Below are 21390 nucleotides of genomic sequence, written 5' to 3'. Positions count from 1 at the left end.
AACTAGAATAATAAGTTGATCCAGAAAGCGAATCCAGTTAGGTGTCTTCAAGAAATCTTAATTGCACATCAAATAATTCTTTGTTTTCTGCTATCCTCAAACTTATTCAGCACACCAAAACTGGGAATTGAAAATGTCTGACGGGCTTACAAACATGGCAAACTTGAATACTAGACATGTTTCCTCCAAACCACACACACACAAAGAACTTGCAACATGAATACTAGAAGGATTGAATACTAATTTGCAACATGAGACATCATAATTTCTTCTTTTCATTAAGCTCACAAATCATATACAAACAGAGGAAAAAGGAAAACAGCGGCAATGGTGCATGTTTCCTCACAAAGACAATGGAACATGTTTCCTCAAAAACAAGAGGTATCATAAGAGCTAATAAATTATGCCACTAAACAAATGCTTGCCAGCTTAGAGCATTAACAAAAATATTACAGTTTACCAAGGAGGGTTAGAATTCTCCCTTACAGAAGGTGACCTGGAACCCATGCTCCCATCTCTTCCAAACCTCGAGATACTCCTTCCACTCTTAGGAGTACCAAATCCAGGGCTTGCCCCTCTATAACTGGCACGGAGGGTTTCATCTACAGATGACAAAGACCTAGAAATTGCATTCCTCACAAACTTCTGCGCAGCAGGAGAAAGTGTCCGTGCTCTTGGACCAGCACTTCCCCCTCTACTTGGAGAGGGCAAAGGTGGTTTTTGAAACATCTTTGACTTCTCCCTCAACCTCCGTGCAGCCTCCCTCAATAATGAATGGGCCTTCCCATCCCGTGCAGGTGGATTGGGAATTTTAAAATGCGGCCCATTGCCGCCGCCGCCAATATCAATAGGAGTATCTTCAGGTTCCAATCTCAATGGTGTTCCTTCAATCTCACCCCAAGTAATAAATGGTGACTCGTCAACTCCGGGAGCTGGTGAGGGTGTCCTAACAAAACTATACCCATCATCTGCCTTCTTCCCTGTTTCCACATAAAGCCTCTCTGGCATCCTCCTTAAATCCTCCAAATCATACTTCTTCGCCTTATCCCCATCTCTATCATACATGGGAAGTGGAGTAGCCCCAACTACTGGAGTATAAATCACCTCAACAACACCATTATCTTTTGGCCTAGTATCCAACATTTTACCATGAAAACGTGTATTAGACATGTTAATTTCTCTAGTCAAACCCTTCAATCTCACAGCCCGTTCCTCCTCGGTCAATGGAGCCTCACCCCTATCTGCCGGATGATACATTAGCAAATTCTTCGCCGTGTACTTCCACCCCTCCAATGTGCTCGGAGGCTGATCAGAGGTTCCAAAACCATCCGTAATCCTATCCCTCTTTGCATCCCCAATCAATTTAACATCCTTCTTTTCACCTTCTAAGAAGTGCCCATATCTCTCTTTCCTTTTCCTATTCCCTTTCTCTAATATCTTCGAAAAACTGTCATTATCCTCACTCGTATATCTCCTAAAAAAATCATCTAAACCCAAATTCTCATCAACAGCATTTTCATTTTCATTCTCTTTTTCACTAGACTCTGCATTACTAGATAATCCCCTATACATAACAACGCTAGGTGTTTGCATTCGGCTATCAAACTCATCAAATTGAGTGAAATTACCAATAAAAGTAGAACCTGGGGTTTGAGTTTGGGTTTGATTTCTAGCCCGATTGCTGCCACCGGGGTGGATATTTTTTACCATCTTGCCACGGCGCTCCATAATCTTCAACTGGGCATCTCGAATTTGGATCGGGTCCCCCGTTTTCATAGCTTCCAGCCAATCAAAACGGTCACGGAGCTTCGAGATATCAGGGAAGAAGTCGCGCTCGATGATTTTCTCGATAGCGGCCACATAACTGTCCTCGTCGAGAACTGTGGATCGTTTTCTAGGATATATCGGGGTGTTGTTGATTGAAGAGACATTGTAGGAGATTTGAAGGGTCCTTTCGGGATTTGAAGATGGCGACGGAGATGAAAGGTGGCGTGGTGAGTGACCTGGAGAGAGCAGCATGGTGGATTTATAATGAATTAGGTTTAGATTTCTGTAATCGAATTTTGGAAATGGTTAGGGTTGGGTTCCTTCTGCTTTCGAGAATCGAAGGAGAAAGGGTGCGGGAGAATTTAAGCGCGCGTGATTATGATTTGTGTGTGTGTCTTTGGTTGGTGATGTTGAAGAGAGTTGAAAAGTCCGCGATCCAACGGTTATGATGAATTCCTCATTAAATAAAGGACATGTCCGATCGTCGCCTTCAAGGGGGGGCACGCATGTCAAGTTCTTGATATCCAGCGGCTAAATGAAAAGGGTAAAGTTCATTTTGGCCCTTCTAGTTTCATCGACCTCATGCTTCGACTCTTGTGATTTAAGAGTTTTCAATACTACCCTTAGTTTATTTTTGAATTTTACAATACTTTGTTTTCATATAAATGTCAAACCTAATATGATTTCTTCAAAAGATTGATCTCCTAACTTATTTTTGGTTTACCTTATGAGTTCAAAACTCTTATAATTTGATTTATAGTCATATTGGCTTTTCAATTTTTTACTTAATTGATTTTATATTGTGTTTATGTTTGCATAGCATAAAATAAAAATATTGGCCTCATGTCACCAAAATTATATTATATGCTATTATCACATCTAATTACATGTGTATATTCAATTCTCTAAGAAACAATCATACATGGTCATGCCCTCTAATCTTTAAAAAATATTTCATGGAATGTGCTATAATATTGATAAACCAATTATCAAAAGTTCAAACTAATATAGAAGTACAAAGTTTAATTTAATTGAAAGTGATTGTTTTTATGATTCTACCATGACAAAATTATAGAAAGAATATGGTACAAATATATTGTTATTTTTTAAGCAAATTCAAGCTTGAGCAATTGGAAAATTGTCTCAGATTTCCAACAAAAAAAATAGAGTTCATTTGAACTTCTAAAACTCAAGATATGAGCTAAAAACGAACAGTGTCTACGTTGTAGGATAGATTTCGACTTCTCCGTTGTTGCTAAGATTTGAACTTGAAAACGGCATAATTGAGTCTTGAACTCCATATGAAAGTTTTAGGTCTATGTCTTAGCTTTCCATCCATATAAAGTAGACATAAATCCAAGGTCTATAACTCCAGTTATGATCCAATAACCGAATGGTGTTCCAGTTTGAACCAACATCTCTTCTTTTAAGCCTTTCTTTGTCTTCTTAATTTCAATAGTTAATCACATCAATCAATCCTTTGAATTGTGAGATATATCTGCATTCAAAACAAGCATTTACCATAAATTAAAAATATATTATATTATCAGACTTGTTATTATAAAGCATACTTTAGTTAGGGAATTTAATGATACTTTAGTGCAATATAATGATATAAAGCCTTAATGAGAATGCACTTTTAAGTGCTAATCAGCAGTTACTAGATTGGTGCCCCGCACAATACCTCAGGTCAGATCATAAACAATTTTAAGCTAAAAAAAATTCAGTAGACGATTATGTTCTTAAAGAAATGAGAGAAACTTGATAACTAGGTTAAATCTTAATTAATTTAATAATATGATAAAAAAAATAGGCCGCAACAACAACAACAAAAAAAATTTTAAAAAAATATTGTTTTGTGCAAAGGTGGGCTAACTCCTGAAACCCGTGACTTGAATATGAGATATGTCTAGATTACATGTCTATCATGCGTCCTAAGTTATGAGATCAGGATAATTCGGTAAAAAAAAATGAAGAAAACTACAAGGTATTTTTTTAAGAAAAAAAAAACAATATTGAACGATGATATTTGAAAAGAAAATAAGAAAAAAAAATATGTCAACCCCTATTAACTTTTCAAATCTGTGACCTAGGTCATCAAACCAAAAGTTATACATGAAAAAATCATGAAACTCAATCCCTAGAAAAGTAAATGTTGAAGGATGAAATCAGAAAAAAAACAAAAAAATCCAAAAATAAAAAATAGCGATTAAAATAATAAAGGTTAAAATCAAAATAAAAAATATATTAAAAGGCAACAACAAATTTTCAATTTGAGAATTAAATTGAAAGGATAAAAACATTAACAAAAAGAGAAAAAATCAATGTCGAGGCCAACAAAAAAGTGGTGGAATTTCTTGATTTTTATCAAAACCTAAAGAGAAGAAGGAGATGAAAAAGAAAAAAAAATAAATTTGGTGGGGGAGAACCTAAACAGGCTATTAATAAGGGAAAGTTATAAGTGAAGGTCAAAGATAACAGGTCAAAGCTAAAATTATGATGCTTCATTTATGAAAGGAATCATTTTGCGAGGGAATGTCTAAAAAAGGGATAACTCAACATTGTTTTAGTGGAGAAGGATGTTGAGGAAATAACATATGTAAGTCAAAAATTCATTCATAGAAAAAGTTAGCCTAATTGATGAGGATGTAGCTTGGCCATACTACCTTTTATAAGGCAAAAATAAAGTTTTGTACATCTTGATGAATGGATATACCTTGGTAAAGAAAATAGAATTAATGTCTTTTTTGGGTTAATATGTTCCAGATTTTTAGTGGTCGAAACATATGAAAAGGTTAGGACATTAGAACTGTTGTTTTAATAAAACTTTGTGTCTGGTGATAAAGTGTCTTGGGTACAACATTGGATTGAAGACTAGGTCAAACGGGTTTCATGATGGAATTCTATTTTGTATGTATGTTTGTACAGGTTTATAACTTTCTGAAAGGACTTCAACACAAGATGATGTTGATCACTAAAATTAGGTTGCTCATTTCTATATTATAGGTTGTATGTGAGGATTTAGAGAGTTAGATAAACTTAAAGGAGTTTATTGTGAGTGTCTAAAAACTCTATGTGGTTGTGAAGAAAATGATGATATCTTTGAGGGATGTTATAAGAGTGTCCAACTTTGCAAAATAGACTTGTGAGTGAATGATTTGGCATGAGGGATTGCAAAGAAGATGAGTATTATTTGTGTGTGAATTGGGAGAGTTGCATATGACTTTTGGTAGACATGACAGCATATAACAATATAGTGTTACAACTTTAGCTTTGTCAAAATGAGATTGATGGGATTAGTCTTAACAATTTTAGGATAGTCTCAAAGTATCTAGTTTGACTCTATTTAGGAACGAGAACCTCAAAATAATATAGTTACATCTTTGACTTGGAAAAAATTGGCGATGGGATTGTTGATGTCTTTATTATTATGGATTTGATGAATTGAGTTCTGGTTGAATATAGGCAGAATCGAGAGGCTTTATATATATGGCACAAAACTGTGACAATGGACACATTTAGTGATATGTATTTCAGGTTTGTTTCGACAAGGAAATCAAGTTTTTTTGGTTGGGGAGGTTTGTTACATGGTTAAATTTGTCAGGGATACAATGACAAAAACATTGTTAGAAAGACATAATGGTAATGGTAGCCGATGGTATAGTGTTAAAATCGACAGTATCAATGAAATTACCAATATCGATAAAAATCAGTAGCATTAGTTGATGCAAGCTGGGACTTGGATGTTGGATAGTCCAAGTCATGCATGAAACACAACATAACTAGCAATAAAGGGCTGGGTAGTTAGACATTCATTTTATGGAAAAAAAAGTGGCAGTAAAGTTGTGAGAAGTTTTGGTAGTTTTCAAACATGACTAGTTAAGAAAAAGATTGTCCAGATCATAAATGATAGGTCATCAAACATGAAGCATGACTGAAGATGCTCCATAAGGTCATTAAGTTTATAGGACGATGAGGGAGATTGCCTAACACTTATTGGAATGAGGCTATTAAGTTCATAAAGAATATAGGAGAGAAACTGCCCCATTACGTTCTGAAAAATAAGGATGACAACTTTGTTTTGTAACTTCCACGAAATTGTTTATAAATAGGGTTAAGAGCCTTTGTTATGTAGCATGCAAGCTTGATGAAAGTTTTATGCATGGTATACATATACGAATTTATATATATTCTATTTTTAAGAGTTAATAAAAGGTTGGAAAAGAGTTCCTATAAATCTTGTCGTGTACTTTACTTTGCTTGTGTTAATTTTGCTTGCTTTTAAAAAGTTTAAGTGTGGAAACTTTTAGAATGAGAAAAACACATAGTTGTAGATAAACACAAATAAGTAAGGAAATGTTAAGTTTAGAGGGATTAGACAACTGCATAGGGGTTGGAATTTTATAGACAAAAATGTATCCATATGGCAAGTGGTATTAGAGTGTGGTTGCTTTTGAAATTACACGGCCCAAGTTGTTGTGTCATTATATATAGAAGCAATTCAAGAAAGGCTTGCATATATTAAAGGCTTGATAGGATCGATCGAAAAGGGTGAAGATTTCTCTAGTGTTATTATTGGATTTTAAAGAACAAAAAAAAAATTCCACGACTTGACACCATAGAAAGAGAGCTAAAAAATAATGACCATCAATCCCCTAAAGTGAAAATATAGAAGGATAAAATTAGAAGAAAAAAATCAATGAAAAAAATATTAAAAAATAAAGCACTAGCAAAACAAAGTGAAGTTGTCAAAACTTACGAGCAGAACCAAGCGGACGATCATTATTTGATAGGTGGCTCGTGCAACACTGCGGGCTTATCATTTTTTATCGTAGAAAGATATCGAGACGACGCATATTTTTTTTTAAAAAATGAACAAAATCCAATATTATGATCATTGACTCAAGATCCAAAAATATTAAAAAACAATGAAAAAAATGGTTGAGCCAAACCTAGTGAACCTGTTGAATTTATGAATCGAGACATGATACCTTGATAACTCAATAGAAAAAAAAAGGTAAATAAACAAAAAATACTAATTTTAAAAAATAAAATTCCTTCAAGTATTGCTTCAAATTAAATGTCAAAGATGCAATCGATCAATTTAATTTAATAAAAAAATAAAATAGGGCCAACCATATTTTTCATCAAAGAAAAAATATCAAAATGATGCAAACCCTGTAAATCTAAGTTAAACTCTCAACCCGCAATTCATTAAATTCTTGACTCGGACTCAACTCAGGAGCTCAACACCTAAAAAATTAAATATTGGATGATGAAATCAATTAATTCAATTCAATTCAAAAAATAAAATAAAATAAAATTCCTTTGGAAAATCTAAATTTAACAAAGACCAAAAAACCTAAAAGCAAGGCGACACATGTTATTTTAAAATTGACCACAAAAATCTCATAAAAAGTGAATAAAAAATAACAAAATGGTAAAACATGGAAAAAAAAACTTTAAAAAAAGCAAAAAAAACCACGAAAACCCGTATCCGTAACTTCATAAATCGAAGTTAATCTTTTAAACCTGTAAACCATTGAATTTTAGATCCGGACTAAACTAAGAAGCTTAACACTAGTCTAATTAAATGTTGGAGGATGAAATTAAAAAAAAAATCAATCTAAAAAAATCTTGCAAGGTCACAAAAATACAATAATAAAAAAAGATTAGATTTGATAGGAAAAAACAAAAGAATGATGAAATTGCCAAAAATTTTTGCAAAAACCATATAAAAATATAAAAATAAAAAGAATAGAAACCAAATCTAATAGATGAAAATATCTATTGGGGGTGAAATAAAAAAAAATCTTAATTTAATAAAGAGAACAACGGTGAAATTAGAAGAACCCATTAATTCCATAATTGTTTTTAAAATTTAAAAAACTATAATAAAGAGAATAAGGATGAAATCTTAAGTATAACAAACCGTAGGGGTTGATTCTATTTTTATTAAGGCCAATACAAAAACACGGAGGAGAGAATGAAAAAGAAAAACAAAAGGTTGCACGCACCACTCAGGCCAAGACGCATTGTTTATTTGTGGAGGGGACACTGAGATGTTTGACCTTCCTGTGCCCGAGATCAAGGTTGTTAAAAAAATATTTTTAACACGACACGAAAAATATAAAATAAACTCAGATCGTAAAAATAGATTATCAAATCGTAAGGAAAATTTTTTTTCATATATAGTTCAAGCACCTTAAAATACATGGTTCAAATAAAAATTCATACATGGTTAAAGCATCTTTAAATACATGGTTCAAATAAAAATTCATACATAATTTAAATAACTATTCATTAACTAATAACTAACAAACTTAAAACAAATAATCTGCTGGTGTGTTATATAAACTAAAACTTATGACATTGCCTTCATCTTTCTCATTGTTCCTTGGAATTGATCAATATACCAACACTAATATTATAAACATTAGTGCTACTATTAGTACAACCACCAATATTGTCTGATCCTGGGAATTCATCTATGTGGTGTTGTATTATTTTTTATCATTGTTGAATTTAGTTTTTTTTATAAGGATTTTTATTTTTAAATTATATTAAACATAAATACGAGATACTTATTTTATATTATTTTTTAATTTGCTATTTTGATTGTCTTTCTAACAATATAAATGGTCCTTTCCAATTACCTTAGTTTTAGATTTTTTTTATTTACTTGTTTGAAATCATTGATGTTACATAATTTTTTTTAATGTTATGAAAAAATTAACTTGGCATGGGGTTTAACAAGTTTTTTTTTTTTTGTATTTGAAAAAAGATTTTGATTTTTTTGATTTTAAATTATTTTTTTAAAAAATAACTTTGAATTCTTAAAAAGAAAGAAAAAGGGACATGATAAATTACCGTCTTGCACATGCCACCCAGGCAATCACAATCTCTCTCACTCTCTTTCTCAAATCATCATCATCATCAGTCTTCTTCTTCCTTCTCCTCTCTCACTTTCAAGCTCATCTCTTGCGCTCTCTTTGTCAGGACTAACAACTCAATGTCATTTCCATGGCTTTTGCTCATTACTTGGTTGTCATTCCCACTGAACCCTCAGATCTCATAAAAGTTGCACTCTTTAGCACCTCCTTCTCCTCCGGTCCTCATCCTCTCCTCCCACCCCACTTTCTTTTAATAAAAATCACTTTGATTTAACTTTCTCTTCTACCTCACTGAAAACTAAAGCACGCAAACTATCTGTATTTCCCAAATTCCGTCGCATTAGACAGAAAGGTAAACTCATAATTTAATTATATATTTTATTACTTTTCAAATAAATTATAGGATGACTTAATTGATTTGTAATAGCTGTTTTCAGGAAAAGTGAAGTCGAAAGAATCAGTAGTGTCAATAGTTTTTGTTAATTTTGTCAAACTCGATAAGCTTGGTCTAAGTTTACCGAGTTCACCAAGTTTGACCAATTTTAATCGAGTTTGACCGAGTTTACTGGTTTTCAAGTTTTCTACCTGATTTCACACGGTATATCTGATTTGACTCGTAAAATCATACGATTTTACGAGTCAACTCGTGAGTTTGACAACCATGCCCGAGATAACCTTGCACAAAGAAAGGTGGAAACAATAACAACGCTTAAGGGCCAATAATTTTATGGCAAAGGATAAGACCGAATAAAAAATCAATCTAAAAAAAACCAAGTCAACCCATGTTAACCCAACCAACCTACGAGATAGGAATAACCCCACAAAAAAAAGTTAAACAAATCACAAAACTCATAACTCAATACGTCAACGTCAAAAGATTAAAAAAAAATTAATAAGTCAATGTCAAATAATAAAAATAGAAAAAAAATATTCTAAAAGCATTTTAAAAAATACCAAACTCAAACCAGGTAAATCATTGAAACTGGTGAATTGGGTCATGGGAATAGAAAAACCCTATTAAAGGCAAAAATAATCACAAATAAAAATCCTTAATTATAAAAAAATAAAAAACAAAAAAATTGACGAACAAATCTTGCACCAAAAATAATTGAAAGAAACTAATCAGGGACTAAATTGAAAACAAAATTAATGAAGAAAAGGATAGAAAAAGAGTAATGAAAAAAATGAGTACCTAAATTTGAAAAAAAATGAATTAAAATTCTAAAATACAAAATCAAAAAATTAAAATAAATGCAAAAGATGAAAAAACATCAATAAAAAACTGAGGACTAGGTTGTAAATAAAAAAACAAATTAAATTAAATGCAGAGAGAGATAAAATTGAAAAAAATAAACTTCAAGAAACATTAAAATCAAAGCAAATAGAAATCAAAACAATGAGGACCAAACAAAAAAAGAATTTCAAGGTATGGCACATAAACCAAGGCCTAAGAGAGAGAAATGAAGGGCAGAAGAAAAAACTCCATCGTCGTCGAACCACTACCCGTCTTGGTGAACGCGCCAATCCACTCTAGCTACTGCATCACATCCTTGCTCATTGGATGAGACAATAATCCTTCTTTTTTTCCACCATAATTTTCCACGCACGTCTTTGAAATAGCGCAGAAGACTCTTACATGCTGAATGGCATGCGTCGACATATTTTACCTATTTATTAATATTTTAATAAGGCAAATTACAAAAAAAAATTCCTAGGGCATACCATTATTATGAAAAAAAAACCATGATGCAAAGATAAAAACGTCCTTGGAAGTCATTCTTTAAATATGAAAAATCAAAGGTTAACTATGTAATTTTGCTTTACAAAAATAATTCAAATACAAATAAATCCCTCCCTGTAAGGCCATTTTTTTTTAGTACCTAAAAGTAGAAGTGTTAATTTACAGTGCAAATTAAACCAAAAGGACAAAAAAAAACCCTTAATAGAAGACCAATTTTTTTTTTCCAGATTTCAAAGGCAAAAGAGTATCTTACTATACATTATAAAGTTGAATGATAACTCTGTCCTAGATCAATTCTCAAATGACATTTGGATCCCATGAAAAATATGATTTTGCCCCTAATGTCAAGGCAACTGTTAAGAACAATGAAGGGCAAAATCATCATTACAATGCTTCATTCTACAGTGATTCTCCTCACATGATATAGTAATTCACTAAGACATTTTAGTTTTTTTGCTAATGATTATAAGAAGAAAAAATAACAAAAACATAATAAAAAGATGAACAAGCTCTTTGATGTAAGTTTAATAATTTAGTGATCTTAAGGGTAATTAAATAATTTTACTATACTTAGATTAATAAAAGACTAAAAAGTCCCTAAAGAGAAGTTTTTTATATATATATTTTTTACTTTTAAGGGTAAATAAGTAATTTTACTATGTAAAAATAAAAAGATTAATTTTTCCCCGATAAATTTGATAATGATCAATGAACTATGAGGAAAAAACCATATTACTCCTACAGCAAGTTAATGGATTTTGTTTGAGAATGACAAAATATATTTTCAGTAGTCAAATCTTTAATAATATGTGTCTTGAGCAATAGTATTTTACTAACCTTTTTTAGTTTTTTTTTTATGCTTGAAGATATTTTAAAGGTTCAACTTTATTCTTCACTATCAAACAATAAATAACAAAATCTAACAATGAGTATACATTTTCAATTTTCAATTTTTAGGTTTTTAAGTATTTTCAAAAGATGAAAGAAGAAAATATAACCAAAATAATTAAGTACAAATAAACATGAAAAACAAGTTTTCATCATATAACAAAAAAATCTAAAATGGAAAACAAATTCATTATGACCATCAACATATTTTATTATTTACCACTACAATGTAATTACCATTTTGCTCTTCCAAGAACAATCAAATGCTTTGGTTTTCGAGATATTTTGATGTTTTCTCAAGACTCATTAGTCATTAAAGATCGGGGATATAAATGTTTTTTCTAGTTTTTCAAGCATAGGAAAATGATCTAATTACTTTCTAAATCAAAATTTTTTAAACTGTCACACATGGGTGTTATGCTTTTAGTTTTTTTTAAATATAGTAAAATAACAAGTTTATCCTTTAAATAAAAAAATTAAACCATGCACCCGAGGATGTTTTAGACTTTTCACTCAAGATTTTCTGTTATTGAAAAAAAGCTGTATATATTTCATGTGGTGTCTCTCAATGGAAAAATAATAAAAAAAAAAACATGTCCTGAATGTGTTATTACATCCTAAATATCTCTTTTTATGAAAAATAATTAATACAGACTCACAGCGCAAGCTTACATCTATTTCAAGAACTATACTTTAATGATGATATGAAAACTCCTTAAGAACCATAAAGTTAATATTGAAAAATAAAATATAAGGATGGAAATGCAAGTTTAATGATTTATATGGGTAAGAATGAAGTTTACAGGTACTAAAAAATAAAAGAAAGGATTTATTAAAAAAAAAAAACATATAAAATCAACCAATGGCAACTTAAATAGACACGAACTAGAGTACAGATTCCTTTTTCTGTCGAGTAACACAGAATCATTCTCCCTTCCTGTTCTCTACTACGCATGCTTGTATGGCCTTCTCGCTCTCTCTCTCTAGTAATCAGTCAGTCTGATTGTTTATGGATTAGACTTTTCTTTGTTTGCTAACCTTAAACTCTCCTAAATTCTTATCTCCGTCTCACCCCATCACGAAAAAGAAAACCTTCATCGAAACCTTGGTGGTCGCCGGTTGGTTCCGGCATGATCTACGACCCTGATTGAGCTGGGAGTCAAAATTCGAGGGTTTCGCGTGGGAGTGGGACCACCTGATCATCATCACCGTAAAGTAAAATGAAGCAAGGTTATAATTTAGGTAATTTGTATTGCTAAAGTACTAGATGGATGGTTTACTTTAATTATCACTGTATTTATGGCTATTTTTTAAATATATTTTTTTAATTACTTGTGAACTGATTGATTTTTTTTTGTTAATTAATATTAATTTACTCTTTAATTGCTAATTCTTAATACTTTTAAGTTGTCAGCTATAATTTCCACTGTTGGGAAAATGCAAGAAATTGAATTCTGGAGCCAAAAGCTACTGCTGCTGGTCTTAGCATGGTAAAATTATAAATTTTTACTGCGGGCTGTCAGTTTGATTTTTATTCTATTATCAGAATTGAAAGAATTAATTTTTGGAGAAAAAGAAACTGATTAAATCACATATTTTGGATCATTTTTCTTGGCAACTTAACAAGGGATATATAGATGTTTTTTTTCTTGTCTTTCTTATTAATTATTGTTGGAATTTATTTTTTTACATGAATTATTTATTTACCATGGAAGAAGAGTACAGGCACTATAAATTGGTTATATGTTCGAAAATGCTGTGTGAGTATCCGCAAAATAAATGGTTTCCGAATGTTTGATGTGGGTTATAGCTTTGAAACGTTGTAATCCATTACGTTATATGTGAAAGGAATTAATTGTCTTGCTTGTTGGTTGATTGAATATGTGCATCATTTGGCTTGTTTACTGCAAAGGGAGTGTTGGCGTATCTCTGCACAAGATCGTTGATTTGTTAGATGGGAGTGTTATTTTACAAACAAAATGTCGATGCACATCCATTTGTGTATAATATGTGAGTATGCTTTACCTTTTATCCCAACTGCGCACACTTGAGTTCATCAGTGCGCGCGGTTGGGATAAAACACTCAAAATAAAACAACAACTAGAAGAACAATGGTTAAAGTGCTTGCTATTTTTATTTCTACTAGTGATTGATACTGATACAAAATCTGTATCGACATCATGCCTTAATTCTAAATCAAGCATACATGAGTTTGATTACCAGCCTTCTTTTATATATTTAGATTTTCTTAATTTTCCCATATCACTATGAAAAACTTTAAAATATTTTTTGTTTGAATTTTGAATTAGTTGGTCTCGACTGTCAATTTGCAAATTCTCACTATCATTAACTTTATTTTGATGCCTCTTCAGGTATGAACAACCACCAAAATGAAGTCCACGGTTACTTGCAGTAATGGCATCTTGAATTAATCTCTTTGGTTTGTTCTATAACTTCCCAAATTAAGATGGTTTCTTCAGAGGAAGTTCCAGACAGAGTTTCTCCCAAGGAGTTGCAGAAAAGACAGAGCCTAGATGATGGGACTGACACAAAACCACAGACCCATGATGTTGGAGGTGCTTCACAACAAGAAGGAATCTCTGCTTCATATGCCCCTGGGAAATCTTTGGAGAATATTGGGGGGCGTATATCGGAGTTGGACAAAGAAGGAAGTGTTTCTTCTATAACACCGCGGAAGGTCTCACATACCCCTGGCAGTGATCTCCGTTCCTTGCAATCTGGTCAGGAAGGAAGGACTCCTATCATGCGGGAAAAAGTGTCAGAGGATGGATATCACTGGCGAAAATATGGGCAGAAATTTGTTAAAGGAAATGAATTTATACGGAGCTATTACAAATGTACACATCCAAGTTGTCAAGCGAAAAAGCAGTTGGAATGTTCACATGATGGGAAGCTTGCTGATATTGTTTACCTCGGTGAGCATGAGCATCCCAAACCTCAACTTAACCTCCCGCAAGCTGTTGGTTGTGCCCTGCCCGTTGTTGAAGAAAAACCTGATCATCTTTTATTCACTGGTGTTGAAGGTATCAGAGAAAAAATCACCATTTTGTCCATTTGTTTTGCTCTTAACCAACAGAAGATTTTATTATTGTGTTCTTTTATTTGAATGCTAATTGATAAATGCAGAAAGTCATGAACCTCATCCGATTGAGTCAACAAATACCTCTCAAATCTCTTCTGTTACGTCCAGTGAGGATGTGAAACGTGTGCTATCAGAACCAAAAAGGATAAGGGATGAGGTTGATGTAGATGATGATCAACGCTCAAAACGACGGTAAGTTAATAAATGGCTATAAATTTACTCTATTGTTTCAAGCATGAGCTAACTCTTGTTTCAAATGAACAAAATAGGAAGAAAAGTAGCTGTAATGACAGGTCTACTCCTGTAGATACACCAACTAGTGAGCCACGTCTTGTCATTCAAACAAAAAGCGAGGTCGATATTGTCAGTGATGGGTATCGATGGCGTAAATATGGGCAGAAATTGGTAAAAGGCAATCCAAATCCCAGGTAACTGTCAAATTTAACGAACTCAACAAGGTTAGACCCGGGTTTATACATTTTTAGTTTACATCTCTCCCCTCTGTTTATGAAGATATGTCAGGAGATGCCTCCTTATATTGGTAGCATATTGAATTGGTTGCTAGTCTGCATGTAGAGACAAAAATACCTAAGCTGTTTGAGTACATGCTGACTTTGTTCTTTCATCACATTATGTAGGAGCTACTACAGGTGTTCAAGTCCTGGATGTCCAGTAAAGAAACATGTAGAGAGGGCATCTCATGACCCAAAATTGGTTATAACCAGTTATGAGGGACAACATGATCACGATATGCCTCCTTCTAGGACTATTACTCATAACACAACTGGTCTCAACACTTGTACAACTACCATCCAGAATGGCGAGTTAGGTACAAAATCAGGAGAAAGCAATGCCATTTCCCTTGAAATGGTTGCGTATAATAGTTCAGATTCCAACATCAAATTGGAGGAGAAACATTCCGAGTCAAGAAATAAATGGAAAGAAAGTAATTCAGGCCATGAAAGTAAATCATGTGAGCAGCAGACTGGCAACACAAATGCCACGAAAGTAAGTGGTGCTGCTAACCTTGATATTGTTGTCAATACCAATCCTGTGTCAGCAGGTAGATCGACTGAGCAACATGATGGTGAGTCAAGAATTGAGCCAAAAGAGAACAGTGCTGCTTGTGGTGTCCATAATATTACCCCAGGTCCAGAGAGTAATCCAAATGAACAGCACGTACTAAATTCAGAGCCTGTCCAAAGCTAATTGAAACAGATTGATTTTTAGCAGGGAGGAGGGAAACGACCTCCAGATGTATAAATTACTCCTATAGGTTAATTTATCATAAAATCTGTAGAGTTTCGCAGCAAGTATCTAGCATGCAACTTGTTTTGTTAACAGCATGTTTCATCCGTTGTTTTGCTGATTAGATGTAAAACCATTTGAATTTGGTAAAGAGAAGGTGTTCCCAAACTCTTACAATTCCTGGAACTAGTTTGGTGTGCTGTATCTGCCTTATTATATGGTCTCGAGCAGGCATGTTTGTGGCACTGAAGCATTTACATTACTACATTTTAGTTCAGCCAGTCACCACTGTCCTTACAAGAAGCGCTTATCTTCGAACTGTAAACTCGTTAATAGTTTTCGCAGAGCAGACAATATTTCATCCTAAGCGTGCCTCAAGCCTGTAGACGGCAGGTGTTAATTTGTTTTTTCCCCTTTTTTTCGACCAACGCCTCTCATACCACATAAATATCAGATCCAAGCAAATTGCTTAGGCTATCGGGAGGGTTATGAATCCAATTTGGAGGAAGAGCTGGTTCTAACAGCCTTAGCTATCTAATCTGGCAACATGATTTGCCTTCCTTCATACTGATGCAACAGTGATGTTAAGCATGCTATGAAGCTGGTGCTTTATATCCACCACAATAGGGGCTATCTCCCAATCAGTAACAGAGGTAGATTCTTTGATTGCTGGCTCGATAGCAGTAGCGTCAGATTCTAAGGTTGTTACTGAGGATAGGAACTCGAAGTCAAGACTCGAGCAATGCAAATAGCTTAATTATTCCTAGACTGATTCATATTGAAAAAAATTCCACAATTTCATTAGGAAACCAGAATGGCCAGAGATCCAGAGGGTGAACCTTCGGAATCAGAATACCTAATGCTCTGAGAAAGTGAACATATTCTAACCGCAAAGCACCAAGACTTGGTTCTCCCAAGGCCAGGAAAAGCTAAAAAGTTCAAAGCATTGAGCTGCTGATTCAAAAAAAAAAAAGAAAAAAAAAGAGAGGGTAACTTAGAGTTTCAGAAGCCAAGTACACAGCTGAGACCACTGCCTTCCTCTTAGAAGTTAGAACCCTTGCGGTTCTACCTCAGCTAGTTGCCTGCTTTCCTAAAGAGAGCGAAATCAGCATGCAGTTTTCACTTCCATGCACAAGATGCCACCAAATCTCTGTTCATCCAGCCAAGATAAAGAGCCCCATCTCTTTCTTGAAGCCTATATCTATCAGAATAGTTCTCTAGCAGTGTTTTGATGGTGGAATTCACCAAGGTGCTTAATGGGTATGGAGTAAACCCAGCCATTGTGAATCGCGATCTCCACTTCCCAAGAAGCTCGTGTCTTTCCACCCTCTCAGTTCCCTCGCATGCTATTATGTTAACAACATCCCTTGCCAGGCAATGCTGTTCCACATTGATCCGTTCCTTGTGGTCTCTTGGAAGGGTCACATCAATGGATTCAAACATAGCAGTATAATAGTTTAGTGTCTCGATGAACCGAGGGAAGAATGCAGCAGTATTCGTGTTAGATTCCTGCTCAACAAGGGTGACCACCTTTGGAGACATGCTTTTAACTAGCCTCAGCACCCGATCCCGGTGATTCTGAGTGCTGACACTCTCATCAGGCATGTGGTGAAGTACAAATGCGAAGTTCACTGCTAGAGCCTCCCCACGTCGAACACCAAGGTTTTCTATCAGAACCTCACAGCCAGACATGGCAGCAGCATGAAACTCAAATGGCACCTTAAATGACTCAGCAAGCTTAGATAGCCTTTTTCCCACTATACTCAGTCCTCCTCCACGGGCATATGCGGATGTGGAATCATCAATACCTGTAATGCGGATGTGGGGTGGCCCACCAGGCCTTGCTGCAAAGGCCTGGATTAGACTGATCCACTGACTCCCCTGACCAATTTGAAAATCAATTATATGAACCCTGTCTTCATCCTTCATGGCTTCTGCAATGGCACCATTTGCAGACATGTACCCAAATTTGAAATAGGCACAAACCTCATAAAGAATGTGCATGTAAGACAGCATCTCGGCACTTGCTGGTTCTTTGCATCTTAAACCTTTGCAGATGGAACTCCCTGAGGAGGCCAGGCGTGCAACAAGCCCTTCCAACATGTATGCTCCCAATCTTTGAATTGGTTCACCAGAAACTGAGACCATCTGGCGTAACTTGTCCATCAAGCACTGTGCCATTAACAGATCATTATCTGACACTGCTTTTGCGCAGGCAATAAGGACTTGTTTTAGGTCCCCTCTACAAATCACATCCATTATTTGTCTCCAGCTATCCATTTCCAGTGACTCGATGTTTGTCCCACTCTCAAGTGCATTTTCAATGCTGTCAATAATATCGGAATCAGGCCCAAACATCACAGTTTCTAATTCTCTCAACTTGTGCCTGAAATCATGGGCATCATCAGTTATGCAGGAGCCACTTAATGGAGAACCACTGGCATTGTCAGGGGAATGACGTGGCTCAAGTGAATATGACTGAGATTCTTGCTGTGACAATGGGCTTCCATTTGGTGAGAAACTGACAGTTGATGGGGAGTTGTAAGCAGCATAGCTGCCATTTGCTGAAGATGACTCCAGCGTGCAGTATTGCTCATGGGAGTTTGGAATGGTGAAGGGGGTTCCTTGGGTGCTGCCACTGGAGTATATCTGGCGGTCTAAAGTTCTGGACTGAGGCTTGCAGTAGGCTTCAACTTCTTGCATCGGTTGATAGAGAAATCTGCTGGACATGCCCGAACCTCTGAGTTGTTTCGATGCTTGCATTGAATTCTTAACCAGCCTGCCTGATTCCTTAAATAAAATTAGAAACAATCCAAGTAATCTTTTCTTTCACGATTCTGAACTTCACTGAACATCAGTCACCAAAATATGGAACGATATTAGAATGCCTTGGCTTTCATGACAGAAGCCTTTGAATTCCTCTGATAGATCAGCTAAACGATCCTTGTGACAACACCAATACATTCACAATGTAATCCTTTATCTAGATTTCTGTAGGACACCCACTCAGCAGCAGAACACAAAGTACCAGCATAATCTGCAAAAGAAAAGAAAATATTTATTATTAACTAGCGCATAAAAGAATAAAAATCACAATAAATCCAATGACAGCATTTTGTACAGAGACATTATTAAAAAAACAGGAGGCAATTCCAGCTTCATAAATTCCATACCCAAAGAAAACTATTCTCTCATCTTACAGAGACAAAAATAATACATATCTACAGCACATGGGAAATACAATACATTAATATAAAAGAAAGTTTGCAAACCAGAGAACCAGTTGGTCAACAAAAAATGATGGTTCAAATGCTTAAGATAGTGTATAGAAGCCTCCCAGAAATAGCATGAATTATATAAATTGAAACCTTCTCCTTTACGTTTCATTTGCTCTCGAAGAAGCAAGTAATTTTCTCTTTTCTTTTCTTTTTTCTTTTTGTGGCATAACAAGGATTGACAAGGAAGCACGCCAAATTACCTATGTCTACATCACCTACCCCATTAATTTTGGATTCAAACTAAACGTATATACCAAGGCAAGACTTCAATGTTAGAAGTCATTCAAGGCAGTTTGGAAAAGAAACCATGAGAAGCAAAACTCCAATTCCAGTAAAGTCAAAAATAGTTTTTTTCCCAGGAGTTTTTCTCCACTGATCAGAATACAAGTTTCTGTGACATATAAACCTTAATGAAAACAACAAGTAATATTGGAAGGTACATGGCATCTGATAAAGCAAAAGTAAATTCTCATTATTACAAACAACGTTTTTTCAACCACCAGATCATCAAAGTGCTTGAATGTAGGCTTGAAAGAAAAGGTTCACTAAAAACATTCTCTATCCCAAGACAACAATTGCACTCCACCAATATGAAATGCAGGTTAAGTAATCATGAATAATTTCATTTCTTGAATTAAACATAAATTCTTAAGAAAACAAAGATATGAGAGACTGCCATTTCAAAATGAGAGCACATTTCATGGCCAAACTAAACCAGAATTTAAATTTTCAATAAATCAAAGCAACAAAATCTGTCAACTAAAGAAATTTAGAAGCTTGTAATGAAATCCCACCATCGAGAGATCCAACACCAACCCATTTTTAGTTTCATTAAGTCATCCATGGAAGCTCAATCAAGCCAAAAAGATAATAAATCTTAAACAGCAAATAGTTCCATAAAAAACAAAGGATTTCAAGGAGGCAGGGGAACGAATTTTCATAGTGGGCATCATTATCACTTCAAGAAACAAAATAAATTGTTCAGACACCCACCTTGTTTTGAGGAATCTCCAAGTTCTTTTGGTGTTTCACTAAAAAACAGAGGTTTTTGATAGAGAGAGTGCGGACAAACAAGAGAGAGAGCAGAGTTATCTTCTTAAGATCATTGCCAGACCAGAGTGTTGTTACTGTTAGCACTCTAACATTGTATTATAATAAAATAATCGAAAAAAACATTGGAGTCAGCAAGAGCCCTTTAATTATTCCAAAACTACATTTCTACCACTGATGTGTAAGAGAAGTCTATTACTGTTAGTTTAATCTTAGCCGAAGCATGACACCGCCGATTCGGAATTTAGCTTGAATGTTTTATTTATTAAAATATTATTCTTTCAGATTTTTTTTCAAGAAAACAGTTAAACCAGACAGCCATATCCGCTATACTGCGGATCACAGATTTTTTGTTAGATAATGCCAAAAAAAAAAAACGATAGACATTAGAAGTGCTTGCAATAATGTTTAGACACAAAGCTAAGATTATGTAACAAAAATTAAATGTGCTTTATCTAATTAAAACAAAGTTGATTCAATTTCAAGGTAATATCTTTTTAGTGTAATTTTAAAACAACCATTTATCAAATCAACTCGGGTTAGTTGTTAAATGTGTGATCCGAATAATAGGCACGACCATATCACACTAGCTTGGTTAGTTAGCTATTCCTTTTTTTTCCCTTCTCCTTCTTCTCTCCCATGGCGGGCCTTCAATAGCCTCGGGTTATATGAAATTCAAAACTAAATTGAGAAGTTTTTATAAAAATATGGCCTAAAATAAAAGAATAAGGTATGAGCTCGAGTAGAATAAAAAATTGAAACCCAATTAAAAAGCAATTATAAATTTAGGGATGAAAATGCAAAAGAGAAAGAGAAGAGATGGCGCATGCATTACACATGCTCGTGAGTTGGAGGAGCCACCATGTTGGCACAACACATGCCAGTTCCTCTGACCATTGAATGTCGTATTCCTTGATGTTGTTGGGATCATGGCATAATAACCTTTCTCATAATGTTGTAACCTATAAATGCCCAATGGTAACCAAATTCTCTTCTTTTTTTTTATTTTCTTCTCTTCTTTCTTGATTTTTGCATTTCTTTTTTATATATATAGAAAGGATTTTTGTTTTAAATCAAGATCAATTTCAATCCCTATATTTCTAATTATTTTTCAAATGAAAAATATGAAGTAATTTTTTTAATTGAGTGTTAACCTAACACCAGGATGTTAACCCGATGATGAAAACCCAATAATAAGTTAATTGAAGAAGACTATAAAGCCAACTCTAAGAAAAAAAACCATAAAAGAAATGAAATGAAAAGAAAAAACTTATGGCTACGCAAAATAGAAAATAAAGGATGAAAAAAAAATCCAAACAATCATTCCATAGTAGAAGAAACAGTTAAACACCCATGACAATTAGTTTTTAATTAATATTAGGTCAACCCCGGACTCAAGTCTTAGACCGAGTCAGATTTCAT

At 34.2% G+C, this 21390-nt stretch overlaps 3 protein-coding genes across 7 annotated transcripts; 1 reads left to right on the top strand and 2 right to left on the bottom strand.

The window, feature by feature from the left end:
• Nucleotides 1–252: 252 nt before the first annotated feature.
• On the bottom strand, nt 253–2185 carry LOC133681404 (uncharacterized). Its single transcript, XM_062104443.1, has one exon. The coding sequence runs from the start codon at nt 2017–2019 to the stop codon at nt 457–459; it is 1563 nt and encodes a 520-aa protein (XP_061960427.1). The 5' UTR covers nt 2020–2185; the 3' UTR covers nt 253–456.
• Nucleotides 2186–12174: 9989 nt separating this feature from the next.
• LOC133682641 (WRKY transcription factor 1) lies at nt 12175–15808 on the top strand. 4 transcript variants are annotated; one of them, XM_062106075.1, is made up of 6 exons: nt 12180–12531; nt 12704–12779; nt 13662–14333; nt 14437–14584; nt 14662–14820; nt 15031–15808. In XM_062106075.1, the coding sequence occupies exons 3-6, from the start codon at nt 13757–13759 to the stop codon at nt 15599–15601; spliced, it is 1455 nt and encodes a 484-aa protein (XP_061962059.1). In that variant the 5' UTR covers nt 12180–12531; nt 12704–12779; nt 13662–13756; the 3' UTR covers nt 15602–15808. The 4 variants fall into 4 exon arrangements, with proteins under 4 accessions (XP_061962058.1, XP_061962059.1, XP_061962057.1 ...); XM_062106074.1 differs by lacking the exon at nt 12704–12779 and having other exon boundaries at nt 12175–12531; XM_062106073.1 differs by lacking the exon at nt 12180–12531 and having other exon boundaries at nt 12586–12779.
• Nucleotides 15809–16418: 610 nt separating this feature from the next.
• LOC133681658 (scarecrow-like transcription factor PAT1) lies at nt 16419–20179 on the bottom strand. Of its 2 annotated transcripts, none has more exons than XM_062104755.1 (2): nt 19912–20179; nt 16419–18677 (listed from the first exon to the last, which is right to left on the bottom strand). In XM_062104755.1, exon 2 carries the CDS (start codon nt 18401–18403, stop codon nt 16760–16762), a length of 1644 nt encoding a protein of 547 aa, XP_061960739.1. In that variant the 5' UTR covers nt 18404–18677; nt 19912–20179; the 3' UTR covers nt 16419–16759. The 2 variants fall into 2 exon arrangements, with proteins under 2 accessions (XP_061960739.1, XP_061960741.1); XM_062104757.1 differs by lacking the exon at nt 19912–20179 and adding an exon at nt 19713–19876.
• Between the last annotated feature and the right edge of the window lie 1211 nt (nt 20180–21390).

This window comes from Populus nigra, chromosome 2 (assembly GCF_951802175.1).
Source record: "Populus nigra chromosome 2, ddPopNigr1.1, whole genome shotgun sequence".
Lineage (NCBI taxonomy): Eukaryota > Viridiplantae > Streptophyta > Magnoliopsida > Malpighiales > Salicaceae > Populus > Populus nigra.
The sequence above is the reverse complement of the archived record's forward strand: the minus strand, read 5'-3'. Positions and strand labels throughout refer to the sequence as shown.